This window comes from Mastigoproctus giganteus, chromosome 13, assembly GCF_048544385.1.
Source record: "Mastigoproctus giganteus isolate SK-2022 chromosome 13, ASM4854438v1, whole genome shotgun sequence".
NCBI classification, from domain to species: domain Eukaryota; kingdom Metazoa; phylum Arthropoda; class Arachnida; order Uropygi; family Thelyphonidae; genus Mastigoproctus; species Mastigoproctus giganteus.
Window position 1 is genome coordinate 39521805 of NC_143587.1, and position 24722 is coordinate 39546526.

Below are 24722 nucleotides of genomic sequence, written 5' to 3' on the forward strand. Positions count from 1 at the left end.
GAGGGGGGATAAAGAATTCTTCACATATATAAATGCCAAGAAGAGCAGGACAAACCAGATCGGACCTTTACGTAAGGGAAAGGGGATAGTAATAAATACACCAGCTGCCGTTGCAGATGAACTCAACAGTTATTTTGCATCGATATTTACAAATGAAAAGCCTTTTGTGGCAATGGGAACTTGTGGGTGCGAAGTTAAAAAATATGTAATTAATAATATTGAAATTTTGCAAGATTATTTAATGAAAAAAACTTTCGAGCCTACAGACCAGTAAGGCTCCTGGAGTTGATGGAATATACCCTATAATCTTAAGAGAGGCGGCAAGCGAGTGCATTGAACCATTGAGGCTAATTATGCGAGCATCACTAGACTCCAGGGAGATTCCCTTGGATTGGAAAAGTGCAAATGTATCTCCCATACATAAGGGTGGCTCTAAAAGTGAAGTTGGAAATTATCGACCTGTCAGTCTGACTTCAGTAGTAGGGAAAATCATGGAGGCAATGATCAAGGGTGGAATTCAGGATCATTTGGATCGAATTGAAATTCTCAAGGATACTCAGCATGGTTTCGTAAAGGGAAAATCATGTTTAACAAATCTGGTTCGCTATTTCGAAAGGGTCACTCACGAGCTGGATTTAGGGAATAATTTCGACATTGTTTATTTAGATTTCAGCAAAGCTTTTGACTCAGTCCCACATGAGCGGTTGCTTTATAAGCTGGAACAGGTTGGAATCACTGGGAAAATCCTTAGATGGATAGAAGGATGGCTTCAGGGCAGGAGGCAGAGGGTTGTGATAAATGGCTATTCCTCAGATTGGGTTGATGTAAGAAATGGGGTTCCCCAAGGATTAGTATTAGGACCACTGTTGTTTTTAATTTTCATAAACGACATTGATGAAGGGATAGAGGGCGTGATGTCTAAATTTGCAGATGATGTTAAAATTGGTAGAGTAGTTAATGATCATTGTCAAGCTGAGCTTCTTCAGAGAGACCTAGATAGACTTCAAGAATGGTCAGAAAAATGGCAGCTGTGCTTTAATCCAACAAAGTGTAAGGTATTACACCTGGGAAACAGTAATCCCAAAATAACTTATTCACTTGGTGGAGTTCAACTAAACCCAGTACTGGAGGAAAGGGACTTGGGTGTTACGATACGGTCAGACATGAAATTCTCTGAGCATTGTAAACAGGTTGCAAGGAAGGCCCATGGTGTCCTATCGATGATCTATCAAACTTTTGCAAGTAGAGATAGTGACGTGATAATTCCATTATATAAGGCTTATGTTAGACCACACTTGGAATACTGTGTTCAAGTATGGAGACCGCACCTAAAGAAAGACATCGAGCTTCTTGAAAGGTGCAAAGAAGGGTAACTCGCCTGGTGAGATCGGCAAAAGGGCGTCCTTATGAAGAAAGACTTCGAATATGTGGGTTGCAGAGTTTGGAAACTAGACACCTTAGAGGAGATTTGATTGAGGTGTTTAAGGCTCTGAGAGGCATCAGTAAAATGAATGAGGACAAAATTTTCAAGATTATAAATGATGCTAGAACTAGGGGACATAAATTCAAGTTACGGGGGGGGGGGGGAATTGTTTAGATTGGACTGCAGGAAGTTTTATTTTAGCCAGCGAGTTATAAATTACTGGAATAAGTTGCCTTCATGGGTGGTAGAGGCCGACAGTTTAGGGAAATTCAAAGGTCATCTGGATAGTACTTTCGGGTAAGGGAAGCGCATAGGATGATAGGTTTAATTTCCTTTTTATTTATATTTTATTTTAATTATTATTATTTAGTTATTTATTTTATTTATTATTTTTTTTTTTTTTTTTATCATTGTTTTGTTCAGATTTTTTTTTTTTTTTTTTTTGGCTGGTGCAGCAAGGCTTTCTTGCGCCATGCGGCCATTACTAATACTAATCTACAGCACGCAACAGGTGACTTTGGTGATAGTGAAGGTCTTTAGCAAAAGAGGCTTAAGACCAAGCGACAGCACATTGGATAAGACCGTGTCACATGGTTCACACAAGGACATGCAGAAGGAATACCTATATAGTGGTGCCTCGCAATTCGGCTATAATCCGTCGCCGAATTAGAGTCGAATTGCGAATTTGTCAAATTGTGGGTCAATATTTTCCATATAAGTTTATAATATGGAATAAGTTTATAATTTTATAATATGGAAAATTGATTAATTTGTTGTCGGAGAGAAATACACAGTATTATTGACTTTACTATATTCTACCATATAACAAACGAAATCACAAAATACACAATGAGTACAAACATTTCATTGAGCCTTAGATGTTGGAAGGATGGTTTATTTATCTTGTTCTACCCTTTCTCTTCTCCTCTTGGCTTGAATGAGGATGAGGAATTGATCAAGGGTGGACTGTCTCACCCTCTTTTTCAAGATAGACTTGAAGTGATGCATAGTAGTGTTGTTAAACAAGTCTGTCATTCTAGTTACAACAGCAGTGTTGGGGTGCCATTTTAAACAAGCAGACTGCACCTTCTCACAATGGAATAAAATTTCTTTAATGGCAGCTGTTGGCATTGGCCCTTTTCCCTGTCTTCTTCTTCTTCAAGTGAAATTTCCTTTTCTCTCTCTTTTGCTTCCTGTTTGCTGAGTGTTTTGAGTTCTTCCACAGTTGGTTCGTCATCATGATCCTCCACAAGCTCTTCCACATCAGCCTCATCAACTTCTCCTATGTCAAGGTTCTCCGCCGCCGAAATGATTTCTCGCATGGTCGCATTTGCTTCTGATTCTTCAACGGCTTGGACTGCATTGTTATCATCCCAAAAAAAGGAAGGAACGGGTTTCTTCCATGATGCACGAAGGGTCCTCTGTGTCACTCCCTCCCAGGCAGTTTTAATAAAGGAAATGGCATGAAGAATATTGAACTCAGTCTTCCAGAACTCCTTCAGTATCTTATATCAGAAGAATGAGTCACTTCAAAAAGCTGTGAAAACAAAGCCTTGGTGTAAAGTTTTTTAAAACAGGCAATTATTTCTTGATCCATGGGTTCAATCAGTGATGTGGTGTTTGGAGGCAAAAACTGGACTTTGATGAAATCAAAGTCAATTTCAAGAATGTTTGCCAAGTCTTGGGGGTGGGCACTAGCATTGTCAAGAATCAGCAGTGCTTTCAAAGGTAAATTGTTGTCAATGAGGAATTTTTTACGCTCGGGGCAAACTCCTCAAAAATCCAATCTTTGAAGACTTTCTGGTCTACCCAGGCTTTTGCATTGGATCTCCACATCACTGGCAGTTTGGATTTGATGATTTTCTTCCCAAAGCAGCGAGGATTTTTAGAGTGGTAAACAAGAAGTGGCTTTACTTTAAAGTTTCCGCTTGCATTTGCTGTCAATAACAAGGTAAGCCTACTTTCATAAGCTTATGTCCTGGGAGCGTCACTTCTTGCGTGATGTATGTTCGATTTGATAAGCGCTTCCAAAATAACCCAGTTTCATCCCCGTTAAAAATTTGCTGCGGCAAGTAGCCTTCCTTCATGATTAAATCTTCAAATTTTTTCCCAAACTCTTCTGCAGCCTTTTTATCTGCACTAGCTGTTTCCCCATGTCCGAGAACACTATGGATACCTGTTCTACCTTTGAATCTGTGAAACCACCCACGACTTGCCTTGAATTCATCAGTTTGATCTGAGATTCTTCAAAAATTAACCTAGCTTTCTCACAGATCATTGCCTGAGTTACTGGATTTCCTTTCATCTGTCTTTCTCTAATCCAGGTGAGAAGCAGCTTTTCCATTTCTTCATTGATTAAAGATATGTTTGTCAGAAATTTTCATTGCTACAGAACACCTTAGCACCTATAATCTTGTCTCTTTGTTGCCAAAAAGTTGCCACGGTTGACCTAGGGACGCCATACTCTTGAGCTACATCTGTAATTGTTCTACCTTTCTGCACTTTTTCTATAATTTCTTCTTTTCTATGCTCAACCAAGTGTGTTTCTTTCCTGAATTATTCCGCTGTTCACTTCTCTTTGGACCCATTGTCAAATTTCACTCAAAAAATAAATAACTTCAAAGCACAAAATTTTTTACTTTATGAGAAATGCAGAATTATAAATTAGCACAAACAACTAGAGCAAACGTGAACTCAGACTACGATTATTAACCAGATAATGTTGTCTCATAACTGAGGAAGAACTGACGGCATACCTGTAGCTATCTTTGAGGGCGACTAACGTAGCCGAACAATTGAGGGATCTATTCCCGCTTTATCTATCATTGGTTAAATGTTACTCTCGCTCTTTAATACCATTGGTTAAAATGTATGAAGCAGCTGTCACTATTTAGTGCTATTTAGTAGCATTAAATGCAGTTACGTAGTCCAGCAAAGAATTCTATCGTGCAATATCATGTAGCGTTTTCGCTGGCCAGCGAAATCCGACTGTCGAATAGCGGTACGTCAAATTGCGAGACTGTCAAATTGCGAGGCACCACCAGTATCTGGTGTCATGGTGAAAAACTGGCTCAACCAATAGGGAAAAAAAAGCCATGGAATTCGCCATATTGCAATTTTGGGTGAAATTCGATCTCCAGACACCAAGGCAGCTCATGACTATCCATCACAAATGAAGATTATCATACAAGAAAGCAGGTATGTTCCAGAACAAATTTAGCATTAGCATTTAGCATTAGTAGAGGCATTTGATGCAAGAAAGCAAGCTTATGCAGCATCAGCCAAAAAAAAAAAAAAAAAAAAAAAAAAACCACTTCCACTTCACCCCTCCGTTCGTTCAAAATACCTGTCCAGCTGAGCCTTAAACTTATTTAGGCTATCAACCTCCACCACAAGGGATGGAAGTCTGTTCCACCAACCAACCACCCGCTGGCTAAAGGCAAATTTCCGCACGTCTATCCTACATCTGTCTTTCCTCAATTTGAATTTATGCCCTCTCAGGTGATTATTCTGAGCTAGAGGAAGAATCCCATCAGCATTGAGCATGCTTAAACCATTCAAGGCTTTATACACCTCTATCAGATCACCTCGCTGGTGCCTAGTCTCCAGACACTGTAATTTGCAAAACTTAAGCCGTTCTTCGTAAGAGCACCCCTTTGTTCCATTCACTAATCTTGTTGCCCTTCTCTGTACTCGTTCCAGCAGCTCTACATCCTTCTTGAAATGAGGCCTCCAGACCTGTATACAGTACTCTAGGTGTGGCCTGACCATCACCTTATACAATGGAATAATCACCTCCTTATCCCTGCTGGAAAAATTCCTGTATATCATTGACAATACTCCATGAGCTACTCTTGCAGCCCGTCTGCACTGCTCAGAGAACTTCATATCTGCCTGCACAACCACCCCCAAGTCCCTTTCATTCTCTACCACTGTCAGTGTTGTACCACAGAGTTGATACGTTGCTCTGGGGTTGCTGTTTCCCATGTGTAGTACTTTACATTTGTCAATGTTAAACTTCATTTGCCACCTCTCAGCCCATCTGCTCAACCTTTCCAGATCCTGTTGCAGCAGCATAGTGTCAGTAGTGTCCTTGACAACCCTGCCAACCTTTGTATCGTCTGCAAACTTGGACATTAATCCCGATATACCATCATCAATATCATTTATAAATACAGAAAACAATAATGGACCCAACACTGAGCCCTGAGGGACTCCACTAATAACATCAGTCCACGATGAGCAGTGTCCATTGATTACCACTCTCTGTCTTCTCCCCCTCAACCACCCCTTTATCCATAGCAGTAATTTGCCTCCAATGTCACACTGCTCCAATTTGTGTAGCAGTCTTCCATGTGCAACAGTATCAAAAGCCTTTCTAAGATCCAAGTATATAATATCAAAGTTATTCCCTGCATCCAGTTCTTTTGTGACTGCATCATAGTATCCAATCAAGTTGGTCAGGCAAGACTTCCCCTTAACAAAACCATGCTGTGTCTGAGCTATAACTGAAGTCTTGTCTAAATGATCCTGCAGTGCTTCTTTAACCAGTGCCTCCATTAATTTTCCTGGAACAGAAGTTAAGCTCACAGGTCTATAATTACTTGTGTCAGCCTTTGATCCTCCTTTGTGAATTGGGGTCACATTTGCACATTTCCAGTCTATGGGTACCTCCCCTGAGTCCAAGGAAGCTCTCATAATTATGGCTAAGGGTTTGCTTACTTCCTTTGCTGCCTCCTTTAATATAACTGGATAGATCCCATCCACCCCGGGTGCCTTTCTTGTGTTTATCTTCAACAGTTTCTCCTCCACTTTACTCCCAGTTATTTCAAGATTCTGTAACTTACTGCTAGAGTTGAATACACCTCTGGCATTCCCCTCGCTGAATAACTCCTCATGTGTGAATGTCGATGCAAAATATTCATTTAGTTTGTTAGCTACCTGAGCAGGATCATCAACACTTGACCCATCAATATCAAGAGGACCAATCTGATTCATCCCTCTCCTTCTAGAGTTTACATAAGTAAAGAACTCTTTGCTGTTTTTCTTTGCATCCCTTGCCAAGGATTTCTCGTAATCTGCCTTCGCCTGCCTAACCTCCTTTGTAACTTGGTTGCATATCAACTTGTATCTATCATAGGCTTCTGTGTCATGTGTTAATTTGTAAGTATCCCATGCATTTTTCTTCTCTGCCATATGCCTCATTAGTTCATCTGACATCCATTTTTGCCTAAACCTTGAACAATATTTCTTAGTTGGTATGTAAAGCCTAGTAGCTTCCAAGATAAGTTTTTTGAATGCTTCCCATTTTGAATTTGCTGTTGGTAACATCATCAGTTGGTCCCACTGTATAGAATTTAAATACTGTCTCAGTCCATCGTAGTCGCCTTTACGGAAGCAATAACCCTTCCCTTTACCCCTAATGGTAGTTACCTCTTTGAGTAAATCCCACTTCAGCACACTGTGATCACTGCCACCTAGTGGTTCATTTATCTGCAGATTCTTAATGCATGAAGAATCACTGCTGATAATCAAATCAAGAGTATTGCTCCCTCTAGTTGCCTCCCGAACATGCTGATGTAGAAAACAATCATCCAATAAATCCACAAAAGCCCTGCTAGTGTGTGAGTATCCAGCCCCCAAATTCCAGCCCCCAATATCTGGGAAATTAAAATCTCCCATTATAAGACACTCTGATTTACTGGCCCATTCTATTTCCCTGTACAGTTCCTTATTATACTCATCAGAGTCATTAGGCCTATAGCACACTCCTACTCTCAATTTTGATCTCCCAATGTTTATGTCACACCAAACTGACTCCACACTGCACTGTCCAGGGATGTCGACTGGCTTCACTTCCTTGGTTTTTATGTGTTTCTTAACTAATAGCATAACACCTCCCCCCTTCCTATCCTGTCTATCCTTTCTGTAGACGTTGTACTCCCCAAATTGCAGTTCCGCATCCCTTATATCTGTGTGACACCACGTCTCTGATATCCCAACAATATCTGCCTTCGATGTTTTGAGCAATACCTCAAATTCATCAAATTTATTTACTAAACTCCTAGCATTGGTGTACACGCAAGTATACCTGCACCTGTTTCTATTCTTAGCTACCCTAACACAACCCATGTGTTTACTTGTACCACAATGGCTCCCAGCAGTCATTGTGGTACAAGTAAACACATGGGTTGTGTTAGGGTAGCTAAGAATAGAAACAGGTGCAGGTATACTTGCGTGTACACCAATGCTAGGAGTTTAGTAAATAAATTTGATGAATTTGAGGTATTGCTCAAAACATCGAAGGCAGATATTGTTGGGATATCAGAGACGTGGTGTCACACAGATTTACAGTTGCAACGAAACAGGACATTGTTATCATGTGCTTCCTGATAAGACTAGCTTGTAAATCCGATGAGCAAAAGGCACAGAGCTTTAAAGTGATAAAGGACAGGGTGACATTGCTATTTTGTGTCAATAAAACTGGCACACACAAAATCAAACCACTGTGCATAGGATCTACTGTGCAAAAACATGCACGTGTTAGCATTTTGGTATCGTCAAAGTAAGAATGCCTGAATGACAGCATATTTTTGAGGAATGGTTTCACAAACTTTTTCTGCCATCTGTGCATGTGCATCATTTAAGAAAGAAAATAGGAAACCTAAAGCACTTTTACTGCTGGACAACTGTTTGCCCAACCTCCTACAGAAATCCTCATAAGCCATGATGGTAAAATAAAGTTGAGCTATTTGCCAAAGAATATGCTCTCAAAGATCCAACCTTTGGATAAAGCATTATATTGACCTTCAAGATGCACTATAGGAAAAATTTAATCAAACAAATAATTGATGAGGAAGAAGCCATAACAGAATGCCTGAAGAAGCTCACACTGGCTAGTGTTTCTGACTTGGCAGAGAAGGCATGGGTAACAATTATACCATCTACAATTGAGAAGTGTTGGGAGCGAGTTCTGTGTGAAACATTTGCAATTACACCTGACACAGAGGAACAAGAAAAGGATGATGAAGAAGAGTCTGACTCAGAGAAAGAGTTTGAGGGGGTTTACTCAAGAGGACATTGACAAAGCAAATGCATTTTATCAGGAACTCATTACACAGTCTGGCAGTCACGACATTTATAACTGGATTCATACTGATGATGATTGCCTACTTATGAAAGCTTAAGTGACCAGACAATTTCAAAAAATGCTCTATATCTCAAGGCCCAAAGCAAAGCCACATCTTGTGACAACAGTGACAAAGATGATACACCACTTCCTCTGATCTATAAAGTAACAGTCTTTAGCAGTCGTGGAAACTCACTTTGATGTCTATAGAAGTTAGATAGAATTCACATCCTTCATTTGATATCATATCAATTATTGAAATTGCAAAAAAAAAGAGAAACAGCAGACAAGGAAGCAGTTAAATCTAGATTCATTTATTTTAAAAAGATGCAATGTAATCGAGTACTATACAGACTCCATCAAGTACTCAGATTAGACAGTTATTTCAATGTAGTAATAGTAAAGTCAAATAATTAGCATTAGTAGAGGCATATGATGCAAGAAAGCAAGTTTATGCAGCATCAATAAATAAATAAAAAATAACCACTTCCACTTCACCCCTCCATTCGTTCGAAATACCTGTCCAGCTGAGCCTTAAACTTATTTAGGCTACCAACTTTCACAACAAGGGATGGAAGTCTGTTCCACCAACCAACCACCCGCTGGCTAAAGGCAAATTTCTGGACATCTATCCTACATCTGTCTTTCCTCAATTTGAATTTATGCTCTCTCAGGTGATTATTCTGAGCAAGAGGAAGAATCCCATCAGCATTGAGCATGCTCAAACCATTTAAAGCTTTATACACATCTATCAGATCACCTCACCGGTGCCTAGTCTCCGGACACTGTAATTTGCAAAACTTAAGCCTTTCTTCGTAAGAGCAACCCTTTGTTCCATTTACTAATCTTGTTGCCCTTCTCTGTACTTGTTCCAGCAGCTCTACATCCTTCTTGAAATGAGGCCACCAGACCTGTATATAGTACTCAAGGTGTGGCCTGACCATTGCCTTATACAAGGAAATAATCACCTCCTTATCCCTGCTGGAAAAATTCCTGTATATCATTGACAAGATACCATTAGCTACTCTTGCAGACCATCTGCACTGCTCAGAAAACTTCATATCTGCCTGCACAATTACCCCCAGGTCCTTTTCATTCTCTACTACTTTCAGTGTAGTACCACAGAGTTTATACGTTGCTCTGGGGTTGCTGTTTCCCATATGTAGTACTTTACATTTGTCAATGTTAAACTTCATTTGCCACCTCTCAGCCCATCTGCTCAACCTTTCCAGATCTTGTTGCAGCAGCAGCATAGCATCAGTAGTGTCCTTAACAACCCTGCCAACCTTTGATTGTCTGCAAACTTGGGCATTCAGTTTGATATACCATCATCAATATCATTTATAAATACAGAAAACAATAATGTACCCAATACTGAACCCAATACTGACTCCACTAATAACATTAGTCCACAATGAGCAGTGTCCATTGATTATCACTCTCTGTCTTCTCCCCCTCAACCACCCCTTTATCCATAGCAATTTGCCTCCAATGCCACACTACTCCAATTTGTGGAGCAGTCTTCCATGTGCAACAGTATCAAAAGCCTTTCTAAGATCCAAGTATATAATATCAAAGTTATTCCTTGCATCCAGTTCTTTTGTGACTGCATCATAGTATCCAATCAAATTGGTCAGGCAAGACTTCCCTTAACAAAACCATGCTGTGTCTGAGCTATAACTGAAGTCTTATCTAGATGATCCTGCACTGCTTCTTTAACCAGTGCCTCCATTAATTTTCCTGGAACAGAAGTTAAACTCACAGGTCTATAATTACTTGTGTCGCACTTTGATCCTCCTTTGTGAATTGGGGTTACATTTGCACATCTCCAGTCTATAGGTACCTCCCCTGAGTCCAAGGAAGCTCTCATAATTATGGCTAAGGGTTTGCTTACTTCCTTTGCTGCCTCCTTTAATATAACTGGATAGATCCCATCCACCCTGAGGTGCTTTTCTTGTGTTTATCTTCAACAATTTCTCCTCCACTTTACTCTCAGTTATTACAAGATTATCTAGCTTACTGCCAGAGTTGAATACGCCTCTGGCATTCCCCTCACTGAATAACTTCTCATGTGTGAATGTCGATGCACAATATTCATTTAGTTTGTTAGCTACCCAAGCAGGATCATCAACAGTTGAACCATCGATATCAAGGGGACCATCTGATTCATCCCCTTCTTTCTAGAGTTTACATAAGTAAAGAACTCATTGCTGTTTTCCTTTGCATCTCTTGCCAAAGATTTCTCGTAATCTGCCTTCGCCTGCCTAACCTCCTTTGTAACTTGGTTACAGATTAAATTGTTTCTATCATAGGCTTCTGTGTCATGTGTTAATTTATATGTATCCCATGCATTTTTCTTCTCTGCCATATGTCTCATTAGTTCATCTGACATTCATTTAGGCCTAAACCTTGAACAATATTTCTTAGTTGGTATGTAAAGCCTAGTAGCTTCCAAGATAAGTTCTTTGAATGCTTCCCATTTTGAATTTGCTGTTGGTAACATCATCAGTTGGTCCCATTGTATAGAATTTAAATACTGTCTCAGACCATCGTAGTTGCCTTTACGAAAGCAATAACCCTTCCCTTTATCCCTGATGGTAGTTACCTCTTTGAGTAAATTCCATTTCAGCACCCTGTGATCACTGCCACCTAGTGGTTCCTTTATCTGCAGATTCTTAATGCATGAAGAATCACTACTGATAATCAAATCAAGAGTATTACTCCCTCTAGTTGCCTCCCAAACATGCTGATGTAGAAAACAATCATCCAATAAATCCACGAAAGCCTTGCTAGTGTGTGAGTGATCAGCCCCCAAATTCCAGTCAATATCTGGGAAATTAAAATCCCCATTATAAGACTCTCTGATTTACTGGCCCACTCTATTTCCCTGTACAGTTTCTAATTATACTCATCAGGGTCATTAGGCCTATAGCACACCCCTACTCTCAATTTTGATCTCCCAATGCTTATGTCACACCAAACTGACTCGACACTGCACTGCCCAGCGATGTCGACAGCTTCACTTCCTTGGATTTTATGTGTTTCTTAACTAATAGCATAACCCCCCTCCTCCCTTCCTCTCCTGTCTATCCTTTCTGTAGAAGTTGTACTCCCCAAATTCCAGTTCTGCATTCCTTATATCTGTGTGACACCACGCCTCTGATATCCCAACAATATCCTCCTTTGATACTTTGAGCAATACCTGAAATTCATCAAATTTATTTACCAAACTCCTAGCATTGGTGTACACGCAAGTATACATGCACCTGTTTCTATTCTTAGCTACCCTAACACAACCCATGTGTTTACTTGTACCGCAATGACTCCCAGCATTCTCTGAAATATCCTGAATTTTGTTTTTCAGGCTTCTGCTCATTCCAATAGAAGCAGTGCAAGAATCACTTTCACCTCCACCAGTGGCTACTGTTAATCTATTAGTCCTTGTATCCCCCAAGAAAGCAAGCTTATATAGCATTAACCAAAAAAAAAAAAAAACACACACACACAGTTCACCCATCCATACCTTCCAAGTATTTGTTTAATTTTCCCTGGAATTTATTCAACCCATCCACAGATGGAAGCCTGTTCCGACAAACTTCTGCACATCTATCTTGCAACCATACTTCCTCAATTTGAATTTGTGCCCTCTCATGTGTGTAGTCTCAGCAAATGGAAGAATACCATTCACATTCAGCTTACTTAATGGAGGTACCTAGTCTTGAGACATTGCAGAACTGAAGCCTTTCTAGGTAAGAGCACCCTTTTGCTCTGTTCACCAATCTTGTTATTTCCACATTTGTAATCTTTAGATGCTTATTAATGTTTTTTTTTGTTTTGTTTTTTTTTTTTAAATTTATAATGATAGAGTGTGGGTATTTTTCAATTTTACATGTGTGGGCTTGGTTGCGTGTGAATTTTGTTCTTAGCAATAAAAATCAAAGAAATTTGAGTTAAAACCATTTCTGCATTAAAAAAAAAAAAAAAAAAATGTATATGATTACTACATCTTTATCTATTTTCGTTCATTCGTGTGAACAATCATTTGTAGTAATGCCCTTTATATTGTGATTTCTGACCACTAATAAAATGCAGATTCACTTAAAATGCAGTCCAAAATTTGACTATCGCCCCCCATTATATCAGATCTACAGTGTAATATGAAAAAGGTTATACTTCATGTCCTCTTTTCATATTTCATTGCAATTAGCCTTCCTTTTTAATAACAGTTGAAGACATGACCACATTTGTCTAATTAAAAAAATACTATTTTTAGAATTCCATAAAGGGGAGAAAAAATAACTTCACAATATGCACAAATTAGCAAAAAACTTTAGATTACACTCACAAGCTTTTGAAATAAAATATATAAACATACAAAATTGCTACTTTACCAGCTATCTGCTCCAAATTTAAAGCTTCCATATCTAACATCACAGTGCCATTCAAGATACAGCTCCGTAATTCAAAAAGTGAATGCAGAGATATTGTTGCCACATGAGGTTTTGACCACCTGTTTCCCCCTTCCTCCACATCCTCCTCAAATTTGATCCATCTAAATAAATAAAACATAATATAAGTTTTTAATTATAGAGATTAATTAAAAAATTTTGTCTATAAAAGAGTATCTTAACTCTAAACTTTAACATTCCACTGTTTAGGGGAATGATTATATCACATACAAAACATGATTGTGAATCCTGTCTTTAAAAGAGACACTATGTTTAAATATAACCCTATTGGTTATATTTAAACATCAACTCAAATTCTATATCAATGCCTAAATTTAATATTACAAGGGGTTTCCGAAAAGTAAGGTAACACATATTTTCTCTCGATGATGTTTAATAATACGAAGTTGAAATTGCATACCAAGAAATAAGTGAACATCACTACTTCTCCACAAAGTCTCCAGTTTTATTGATGCACTTGTCCCAACGATGGATCAGTTTATCAATATCAGTACTGAAGAAGCCTGTGTCCACACGCAGTAACCAACATCGCGCCGCCTGATTAACTTCCTCATCCGTGGTGCAATGCTTTCCTGAAAGGCGTTTTTTCTGGGCTGTGGGGGGGGGGGATGTGACAGAGTTTCCCAACGATTATGGCGCAATCACTCACAAATAGTGTGGGCAGTGTGTGGGGTTGACAACAAAATCACACCGCTTGTCAGGAGTCCTAGTCATTTGCGTCAAATGTTCGCTTTCAGTTTTTCCAAAGTTGCACAGTAAAGCTGTTCCTTCTGCTAGAAATCCACCAACGGTGCCTTGGCGATCCCAGAACAATGTGGCCATGACTTTTTTGGACACTGGGACTATCTGTCCACCGCATTTCATCTCATTCCCTTTCACTGTTATTAAGAAAATAAAAAATGTGTTACCTTACTTTTCGGAAACCCCTCGTATAATGCTGAATTTTCTTGTGTATATAGCCTTTTTAATTTTTCTTTTTTCCCAATCTCCCCCATTCACACATAAATTTAAAATTCCCATTTTTTAAATTTTACTTTATATTGATATGCATGTTCTATTAACTTTGACTCGGTGTTCTTTTTCTTTTTTACATACTTTATTTTAGTTTAAATTTGCCTGCCTGTTTCCTCCCAGTATATACAAACTAATCTTTGTGTTCACAAATTTAGCTATTAGAGTAAAAAAAAAGAAAAGGACCTCATTACAAAAGGTTTGGAAATCATTAATTTACTAGATTCTCCTTTGCAGTACATTCAGTTACAGGGTAAATTTCCATAAACATCAGAGACTAATTACTGTAGACTAATTTCTCCCATACTGCACCTCAACTACAGATTTAAAAAATATCTATCAAAGAAACACTAATTATACACAGAAAATTTGCAGAAGTAAACATTTACTTCTAAGATGGAAACCAGCTATCATATTTGTAAACCATGATATATGCATTTGTACAGTATATACTTATAAACAGCAGCAGATAACATCCTTTGTAGACTACCGAAATCACATTTATAACAGAAAAAAAATGCAAATGATACAAGCACACAGTGTGTTTGCATGTTGTTAGTTACAGCCTGTTACAGGTAGTATTTAGTGTTTCAGTCTGTAATTATAATATACTATGAAGTTTGCTTGTGTTATTTATAACCTAATGAACCACATCCAAGAAAAAAGAAAATCTGAAAGTCTGATTCAGAATGTAATCCAGCCTTAAATAACATTATTTTCTATTGAAAATTATTTCCAAAATGCAAGCTTTTACCTTGATGATTTACAAAAAAACACCACACAGTTTATAGCCAGGATGGGGTGGGGGGAGGTTATAGTAATAGAGACATGTGATGTAAGAAAGCAAGCGTATCAGCTTATGTAGCATCGCCAAAAAAAAAATTCACATAACCATTCCCTCTAAAAGTTTGTCAGGTTCCTCCTTGAATTTATTTAAGCTATCAACTTCCACAACGACAGATGGGAGTTTGTTCCAGCAATTAACCACCTTCTGGCTAAAGGCAAATTTCCACACATCTATTCTACAGCTGTCTTTCCTCAATTTGAATTTATGCCCCGTTAGGTTCATAATCTGAGCAGTGGAGGAATCTCATCAGAATTCAGCACGCTCAACCCATTCAAGGCCTTACACCTCAATCAGATCAACTCGCAAATGCCTAGTTTCCAGCCACTGTAATTTGCAGAGCTTAAGCCTCTCTTGGTAAGAGGACCCCTTCGTTCTCCTCATCAGTCTTGTTGCCCTTCTCTGTACACACTCAAGCAAATCTACATCCTTCCTAAAATGAGGCCTCCAGACATTGCCTTATATAAATGGATAATCACCTCCTTTTCCCTGCTAGCAAAATTCCTGTATATCATTGACAAAACCCCATAACCCGCTCTGGCAGCCTGTCTGCATTGCTCAGAAAACTTCATATCTTACTGCGCAATTACTCCCAGGTCTTCTTCATTTTCTACCACCCTAAGTGTAGCATCACACAGTTGGTACGTTCCTCTGGGGTTACTTCTACCCATATGCAGTACTTTGCATTTGTCAATGTTAAACTTCAGTTTGCCACTTCTCAGCCCATCTTCCTAAATTTTCTAGATCCTGTTGCAGTAGCACACTGCCATTATCCATTATTATTATTATTAGTAGTAGTAGTAGTAGTAATAGTAGTTATAATCCACTACAGTCCCAAGGGTGCCAAAGAAATGAATGTAAATAAAGTAGTAAGTATAATAAAGTTATATGCTATCTTATTTCCTGTTAGCCCTAACCAAAATAATTCCTCTCTTTTCTTGATAATAATTACTTACTTGATAATAATAATGATTTGCCTTCCTATTAGTCTGACTCTGTGCCTATTACTATTCATTTTTGCTTCTAACATCTGTTTTGCTAACCTGTCTTCCACTTCCCATACTCGGATATGAATCACCACCAATATTTTTTCTTATTCACTCATTTGTGATATAGCCTTGCCACTGCTTCCATGTGCTGTGCTATTTATATTTATTTTTCTTAAAACTCTAGTTTCTAAAGATTCTAATTTTCATCAGTTCCTGTATTTTTTTTATCCATCTCTCTGCTCTACAGGTTAAAATAGGCTTAAAAACTGCTTTTTGGTTTAATTTATCTTTTTCTCTGAATGAATTAGTTGAAATGGCTTTCTACACTTCCTGCTTTATTTATACTGTAATTATAGATACAAAATTACTAAACATTCAAATTTTGATTATTTCAGCTATTTTACAAAGAATTTTCCCTGTCATTCTAAGATTTCATAACTTTTACTTTATGGAAACTTTTGATGATTTAAAAAAAGTTTATGCAATGAATGTTTGTCTCAACCAAGAGGGTTTGAATGGTTTACTCGTTTTCATAAAGGACGCGAGTCGTTAGAGAATGATCCCCAACCTGGCTGACCGATTTCTGTTCAAACACCGGAGATTGTCACAACGGTTAGAAAAATTGTGACTGAAGACAGATCAATTTCGATGAGGTTGCTTGCTGATAAGGAATCTGTATGAGAAATTCGAAAAGAAGGTCTAGGTAAGAGAGAAAATTTGTTCCCATTTTGTACTGCATTTTTTCATTGAGTTTCGAGCAACAAGAAAAGAGTTAAGCGTTGCATCGACTTGATGGCTTGTGTTGACAATGACTCAACATTTTTGAGTAGAATTATTACCGATGATGAGAGTTGGGTATTTCAATACGATCCCGAGACAAAACATCAGAGTTCAGAATGGCGTCCGCTGTCCTCTCCTTGTCAGAAAAGTGCAGTTAGAAAAATCTCGAGTGAAAACCATGTTGATCATCTTCGATATCAAAGGCATTATCCATCAAGAATTTGTGCCTCAAGGGACAACAGTCATGAAAAAGTTCTATGAGGAGGTGTTGAAGAGGTTGTGAGATTGAATTTGTCAGGTGAGACACAAAATGTTCAACTCCAAAAATTGATTGTTGTTGTTGCATGACAATGCACCTGCACATTCTGCAATCAAAATGAAGCAATTTTTGGCAAAAAAAATCAATTCCAGTCATCAAACACCCCCCCATTTCCCCAGATTTGGCTCCCGCATGATTTCTTTTTGTCATCCAAAATCAAAACAGCCACGAGCCGTGATACAGGATGATAGAGGACATCCAGGGTGCAATGACCAATCAAGTCATTGCAGCCTGAGGCGCCTCCGTAGCCAGGTGGGAAGGAGCAGCAGTGCCTAGCACACGCTTCTTGATTAGACCAGGGTTCGAGCCCGTCACCACCAAATATGGAGGATGCGGGAAGGTCAGGGAATGACCACCGCATATCCCGGAGCAATATGGCCTTAGTTGCTAATGCTCCTAAAAAAAATCCAAATAACAAAAATAAAAAAAATTGCAGCCTGAAAGTGGTACCAGAAGATTTTTCAAAACTTTTATAAAAGATGTAAACAGTGTGTACACATAGGAGGTAATTACTTCGAAAATATATAACTTACTTTTCTGTTAGTGTTATTTTTTTTTTAGTACCATCAGTCTCTATTTAATTGGCACATTGTGTATGTCCTGGTTTTCTGACAAGATCCGGGCAATGTCCCAGCTGGAACATGTCTTGATTGTTTTGCTCTACCATAGTAAAAGCATCTTAATCCTATACCTTATCCAACTTGTTTGGCTAAGTCCCATAGTGATAACCCATTCTCATTCACTCTCATACAGCTGGCTCCTACTGATAGTTTACACCAGTGTTTCTCAACCAGGGTTCCACAAGAAATCATAGATTAAATGAATAAAAATTTTGAAATACAACGAAAAATTACAAATATCTCTGAAAATATTGCCTGCAAAGATTTTATAGGTAGGGGTTCACGGAATATGAAAAATTATTTTAGGGGTTCTTCCATGGAAAAAGGTTAGCATTAGCATTAGTAGAGGCATTTGGTGCAAGAAAGCAAGCTTATGCAGCATCAGCCAAAAAAAAAAAAATAAATAAATAAATAAAAATAAATAAAAAATAACCACTTCCACTTCACCCCTCTGTTCGTTCGAAATACCTGTCCAGCTGAGCCTTAAACTTATTTAGGCTATCAACTTCCACAACAAGGGATGGAAGTCTGTTCCACCAACCAACCACCCGCTGGCTAAAGGCAAATTTCCGAACGTCTATCCTACATCTGCCTTTCCTCAATTTGAATTTATGCCCTCTCAGGTGATTATTCTGAGCAAGAGGAATAATCCCATCAGCATTGAGCATGCTCAAACCATTCAAGGCTTTATACACCTCTATCAGATCACGTCGCTGGTGCCTAGTCTCCAGACAATGTAATTTGCAAAACTTAAGCCTTTCTTCGTAAGAGCACCCCTTTGTTCCATTCACTAATCTTTTTGCCCTTCTCTGTACTCGTTCCAGCAGCTCTACATCCTTCTTGAAATGAGGCCTCCAGGCCTCTATACAGTACTCTAGGTGTGGCCTGCCCATTGCCTTATACAAGGGAATAATCACCTCCTTATCCCTGCTAGAAAAATTCCTATATAGTGAAACTTCTCCTAACGGACACCTCTCGTTAACGGACATTTTCAAATTCCCCAACAATGGTTTTAACGTGTTTGCAGCTTCTGTCTAGCGGACATTCTCTGTAACGGACGCGGACAGGTAATCTGCACTTTCGTTTAGATTAGCACTTAATTTGATCTCCCCATAACGGACAGCGGGTGAGCTCATGGCCCTTTTTCTAGGAACGTTTCTTCCGCGTATTGCCTCAAGAGAGATTTTAAGCCAGAGAAGATCAAAGAGAGGAGATTCCAAATTGCCAAGTCTCTGACAGGGAATATCAGAATAGACATATGCACAAGTACCACCTTTGAGGCGAAAGGAATCATACAACGAATAATTTGGGCATCCGAGATGAACAGTAGTTGAATCAACCGATAACTGAGATTCTGTCAGAAAAAGTACATGAGGTTTGGCAGACTGCAAGTGGAAATGGACATCGTTGAGATTACAATTGAGACCACGTATATTTGTGAAATGAATTAGGAAGTCCTTGGGAGGTTTAGATCTTTTCGCAGATAAGCTTGCTCTATTAGTTTGACAATTCATGGTGTATTCAATATTAAGAAAAAGTGGGTGGGACATGCTGTATGAAGTAATGAAATTTTTGGATATGGCATACATGTGGTAAGAATATACCCAGATCCTTGACATAACGTGGCCTCGACAATGCTCCCCGCATACACACTACTCGGACTCCCTCCAGTCACTATCTGGCAGAGTAGAGGTAGCAAGATTATACACTAGCTGATCCGGAAGCCTCCTAGAGAGTTAAAAATAGGTCCGGTCCGGTGTACTAACTAGCGGCCGGCCTGCGAAAACCGTTTTAGAGCTGTACCCTCGAAATGTAAGGAATATTGGATCTCGCCACGACGTTCATCATAACCTCAAAAGTCATCAATCATACTGCATGATGGAAGAGATAGGGAAGGGTTGACCGGAACTTAGCTCTAGAGACTAAACATGGGTTCCACCACTTCAAGTCTCCAATAAGCAAAGTGGTGGTATTTCACCGGTTGATGAGAGTCATCTTCCACCTAGTACTGCCTGGTAACATAGAGGGGCGGCGTTCCTCCATGTGGTGTGGGCGCCACACCTCGACCCCTGCTTACATTGGTTCACACCTGGGTGGTCACCCACCATGTACTTGTGCATGGGGGTTATACCCAGGATTACTAACAGTCCCACTATCGTGAAGGTGCAAGCAGAGGATTTGGCTATCACAGACCGTCCAGACTTCGCCGAAATTGGGTCCACTTGACTTGAGTGTCACCCGAATATCAGTTCCATCAGCGTTTTAGACTCCCAGGTAGCAAGTACAGCTTGTCTGGCATATCTGAGAGAATGTCTGTGACAACCTCAAGGACCATGCATGAAAAAGCATGCAATGGGAGCAAAAGATTCTTTTGGTGGGATTGTTATATCTGTTTGAATTCCAATAGATTGCTTTCCTGCAGCTTTCTGCACATATGTGGGTAATAAACCCACATATATGGGTAATAAACTTGCTGGCATTAAGTCTCCTCACCTCCTGATAAAGAAAGATTAAGCTCTGCTTGTGTCAGTGTGTCTGCTTTTCTTGTTTTCACTGCAAGCATGCCCTTGAGTATGCAGGGTGTTCATCTTCACAGTTAACACAAGTGAGTTTGGCGGATTTACATGCACTCCACAACAGGCCATCTGCAAATGCCCATATTTCTGGCATTTAAAACATCACAAAGGGTTTGTAATATATGGCCTTATGTTGCAATTTATGTATTGATTGGAGAAAATTGATGTAAATTCTGACTACACCTTGATAGATTAGGGTATTGATTATTGCCTGTTTTGTAACTAAGTAAAATGCTTTTTTAGTTGATGCAGGTTATACATAATGGAAAGTTGGCAACTCTATAACTTGCTGCACTGTTTGGACAAGGTTTTCAAAAAGAAACTTTCAAGAACAGGCACAACTCAATAAACAAGCAGTTTTCAGAAGGCATCTACAGTGGAGATGTGATCCACTGTACTGTAGATGCCTTCTGAAAACTGCTTATTCATTGAGTCGTGCCTGTTCTTGAAAGTATTTTTGTGAAAACCTTGCAGACAACTATCAATAGGTTAATCGATTGGTAGTTTTTCAAATCTGCCTTGTCACCATGTTTGCACAGTAGGATGGCTTCTGCATTTTTCCATTCTACAAGCACTTCATTAAGTAGAAAGCATTTTTAAAATTATTTGGCTAGAACTTTACATATTGGTTGGATTCGAGCTTTTCACATTTCAAAGTGACTTTATTCAATCCTACTTTGTTATTTTTCATTGATTTTATAGCATCTTCTACTTCAACCAAAATTTCAGATGCTGTATCAGAAAATAACTTGAATAAAATTCTTCCACTCATTATAGTATTTCTTGTTGGGTTTTTGTTGTGCATCTTCAAGCTTCAAAAGCAAACATATGGCTCTTGTGTACAGCCATTTTTCATTTGGCTTTCTTTAGCCCTTGATTTTCTTCCAGTGTTCTTCTGACAAGATCAAGGTTGAACTTGTGGATTTCTTCTTTTATACATTTCCTTATGGTCTTGCATATTTCTACACATTCTACCTTGTTTCTTAGGTTACCACTTTGCTTCATTTCTCCTTGCTTTCTCATCATTGCAATTTGTTTCTTTTATATGAACTTTCAACATTAAAAAGGTTTAAGACTGAGCAGTCAGTGAATATTGTTTTATTGTTGTCAGTATAAAGTCAATTTCACTAGTATTTCCAAGAGGAATCTCCCACCTCCATTTTTGTTGGGACCTTTTCTTGAAGAATGAGTTCAAGATGAGCAAATTTTGTTCCTCTGCAAATTCAATTAGCAAATTGCCTTTGTCATCTGTTTTTCCCATTCATATCGGCTGACAGATCTTTCTCCATCTTCGATAATCCCAATTCTCACATTGAAATTTCTCATCACAATTTTATAGTGGTACCCATCCTGCTCATAAAGATGCAATACACCTTCATAAAATTTTTCATAATCACTATGGCTACTTATAGGAGAAAAGGCTTAAATAATTTGAAGAGAATAGTGACTATTTAGCTTTCTACTTAGCATTAGCAGAGGCACATGATGCAAGAAAGCAAGCTTATATAGCATCTGCCAAAAAAAAAGAAAAACCTTCCCATTTCATCCATCAATTCACTCCAAATGTTTGTCTACTTCTACCTTCAACTTATTTAGGTTGCTAATCTCCACTACAACAGATGGAAGTTTGTTCCAACTATCAACCACCCGCTGGCTAAAGGCAAATTCCGCACATCTATTCTACAATTGTCTTTCCTCAGTTTGAATTTATGCCCCCTCAGGTGAGTAATCTGGGCAAGAGGAAGAATCCCATTAGGATAGAGCTTGCTCAATCCATACAAGGCCTTATACACATCAATCATATCACCTCGCAGGTGCCTAGTCTGCAGCTTGAACTTAAGCCTTTCTTGGTAACACAACCCCTTTGTCGACTCACCAATCTCGTTCCTCTCCTCTGTACTCGTTCCAGCAGCTCTACATTGTTCCTAAAATGAAGCCTCCAGACCTGTATACAGTACTCAAGGTGTGGTCTGACCATTGCATTATACAAGGGAACAATCACCTCCTTATCCCTGCTAGAAAAATTCCTGTATATCATTGGCAAGACACCATAAACTACTCTTGCAGACCATCTGCACTGCACAGAAAACTTTGTATCTGCCTGCACAATTACCCCCAGGTTCTTTTCATTCTCCACTGCCCTAAGTGTAGTACCACTCACTTGATAGCCAACATGCCTAAGTACCTTTCTGACTTGATTTTTTTTTTTTTTTTTTAATGTAAACCCCAAACATGAGAGGTATTAGAACCTATAGTACTTAGTACCATGCTTGGGTTTATTTATTTGGTTTGGTTTTTTTTTAGGAGCATTAGCAACTAAGGCCATATTTCTCAGAGATATGCGGTGGTCATTTCCTGACCTTTCCGCATCCTCCATATTTGGTGGTGACGGGCTCGAACCCCGTCTAATCAAGAAGCGTGTGCTACGTACTGCTGACCATGCTTGGGTTGAAGGTTGAAAAGACAAAAGAAGATATTTGTTGACATTGGACTTGAACTTCTGTAGACTGTGATTTTCAGGAAATACGTATGAAGGGAGGTTGTTCCAAAAAACGGCAGTTGAATGAATAAACAAGGAAGATGAAAAGTTGGTTCTGTGAGTTTGAGGTTGGACAGTAAATGGATGTTGCCTGGTGGCGGCACATGTTCTGACTGTTCTGAAAGAGAGAGGAGGAATTATAGAAGCCAATTCAGAAGAACAGTGCCAAGGGAAGTATCTGTAGAAGAGGCATGCAGCAGAAACAGTACATCTATGAGACAGTGAGTGGAGAGACTGTTAGAGATGAATCATTAATTAACCTAACTGCCCTCTTCTGAATGGAATCAAGAAGACAGAGAGGTTTTGGGGGCACCACCCCAGATGTGGGAACAATATTCCATGGCAGGGCGGATTTGCTATTTATACAGAGTGAGCAGCTGTTTGGAAGAAAAGTAACGCCGAGAGAGAAAGAGAAAACCAAAATTTTTAGATGCAGAGGAAGCAATATTTGTAATGTGCTTGTGCCAAGATAGATTAGAAGTCAAGGTAATCCCCAAAAGAGATATATCATTTTGTCTAGAAATCAGAGTGTCACTAAAGATAAGCATAGGAGCAGAAGAATCCTTTTCGCGAGATATAAGACAAGACTGAGTCATAGAAGGGTTGAAATCAACTAAGTTGTCTTTACCCCACTGGAGAATTACCCGAAGATCGGCATTTCAGGAATTGGTAGCAGATTTTCGAGAAGTTGAAGCTAATTGAGCAGGACAAGGTTTCTCAAAATGGAAAGTTGAATGCAATGTGCTATCATCGGCAAAACTATGGATAGGATTTCTAGTGAATGGAAGAAGGTCATTAATATACAAGAGGAAAAGAGTGGGGGAAAGAACTGAACCTTGGGGGACACCGGCATTAGTGGAGAAGTTAGAAGACAGAGAACCATCTACCATCACCCTCAGTAAGCGATCAGAGAGAAAACTGGATAACCACTTATTAAAATGGAAGCTTGTATAGAAGACCTTTATGCAAAATATGATCGAAAGCCGTTAAGATGTCAATATCAACTACTTGTGCTTCACCGAACCTTTCCATTGAATTAGTCCATAAATGGGTAACACAAGCCAGAATATCACCAGTGGATCGACACTGACGGAATCCATACTGGCGATCGTTGATCACCAGTTGAATACTGTTGCAGAAGGAGACAGCAGTCTCCGAAAGCTTCAGGTTTTATTGCTTTTAATCCAGTTTATTTTAGATAATTTTATTGCTTCGGTATATTTTTAACGTTCTGTCGTAGTTTATTTTATCGTAATTTATTGTAATATTTTAGTCTTCCGATAGTGTATCACATTGTTTTATTATTTTTATAGTAAAAATTTTTTTCTTCCTTGGCTGGTGTTTGTCTTTAATTATTCCACGATCGTTGATCAGACAGAAGGTTTCTAGGTAGTTTAACAGTTGGCGGTTAATTGATTTCTCCATTACTTTTGAAAGAGTAGAAGTAATTGCAATGGGACGATATTTGGATGGCAGGGATTTGTCACCCTTTTTAGGAACTGGCTGTATATGAGCAAATTTCCAAGCAGAAGGAAAAACACCTTTGGAATAAGAAAGTGAAAAGATTCTGCAAAGAATAGGAGTAAGTTCAGGATAACAGGTTTTGAGAACAAGTGGAGAAAAACCACCAGGACCTGGAGCTTTCTTAGCATCAAGATTCGTCAAAATCCTTCTGACATCCTTTTGACGGAAGACCACAGGAGGCACTCAATGGAGCGTTTTGGGAATGGTGGGAGGTGTTTTACCAACATCATTAATACACGAGTTGGAAGAAAAATGGGATGCTAGCAGGTCAGCTTTATCCTTGGCTAAAGTGACAACAGAACCATTTGGTTTGGACAGCGGTGGGAACAGAGGTGGGAACAGAGATGGGCAAAAGTTGCGACCAATAGCTTTGGTAACCAGAATGCTCGGCTACCATTAGGGCAAGAAGCAAGTTTTCTACTCTTCACCTATTCAAACTCTAGTTTGGACTGATTAATAACTGCTTTACAATTGTTGTGAGCTTTGGTGTAGGCAGAAA

General features: G+C 39.0%; 1 protein-coding gene across 2 annotated transcripts in view; it reads right to left on the reverse strand.

Moving 5' to 3' along the window:
- Ndae1 (Na[+]-driven anion exchanger 1) overlaps positions 1 to 24722 on the reverse strand; it is a 490785-nt gene that overhangs the window by 277052 nt on the left and 189011 nt on the right. For both annotated transcript variants that reach the window (XM_090387778.1, XM_090387777.1), the window contains exon 6: positions 12944 to 13104. In XM_090387778.1, coding sequence (XP_090243904.1) covers positions 12944 to 13104 — 161 coding nt within the window. The remainder of the gene's footprint in view (positions 1 to 12943; positions 13105 to 24722) is intronic.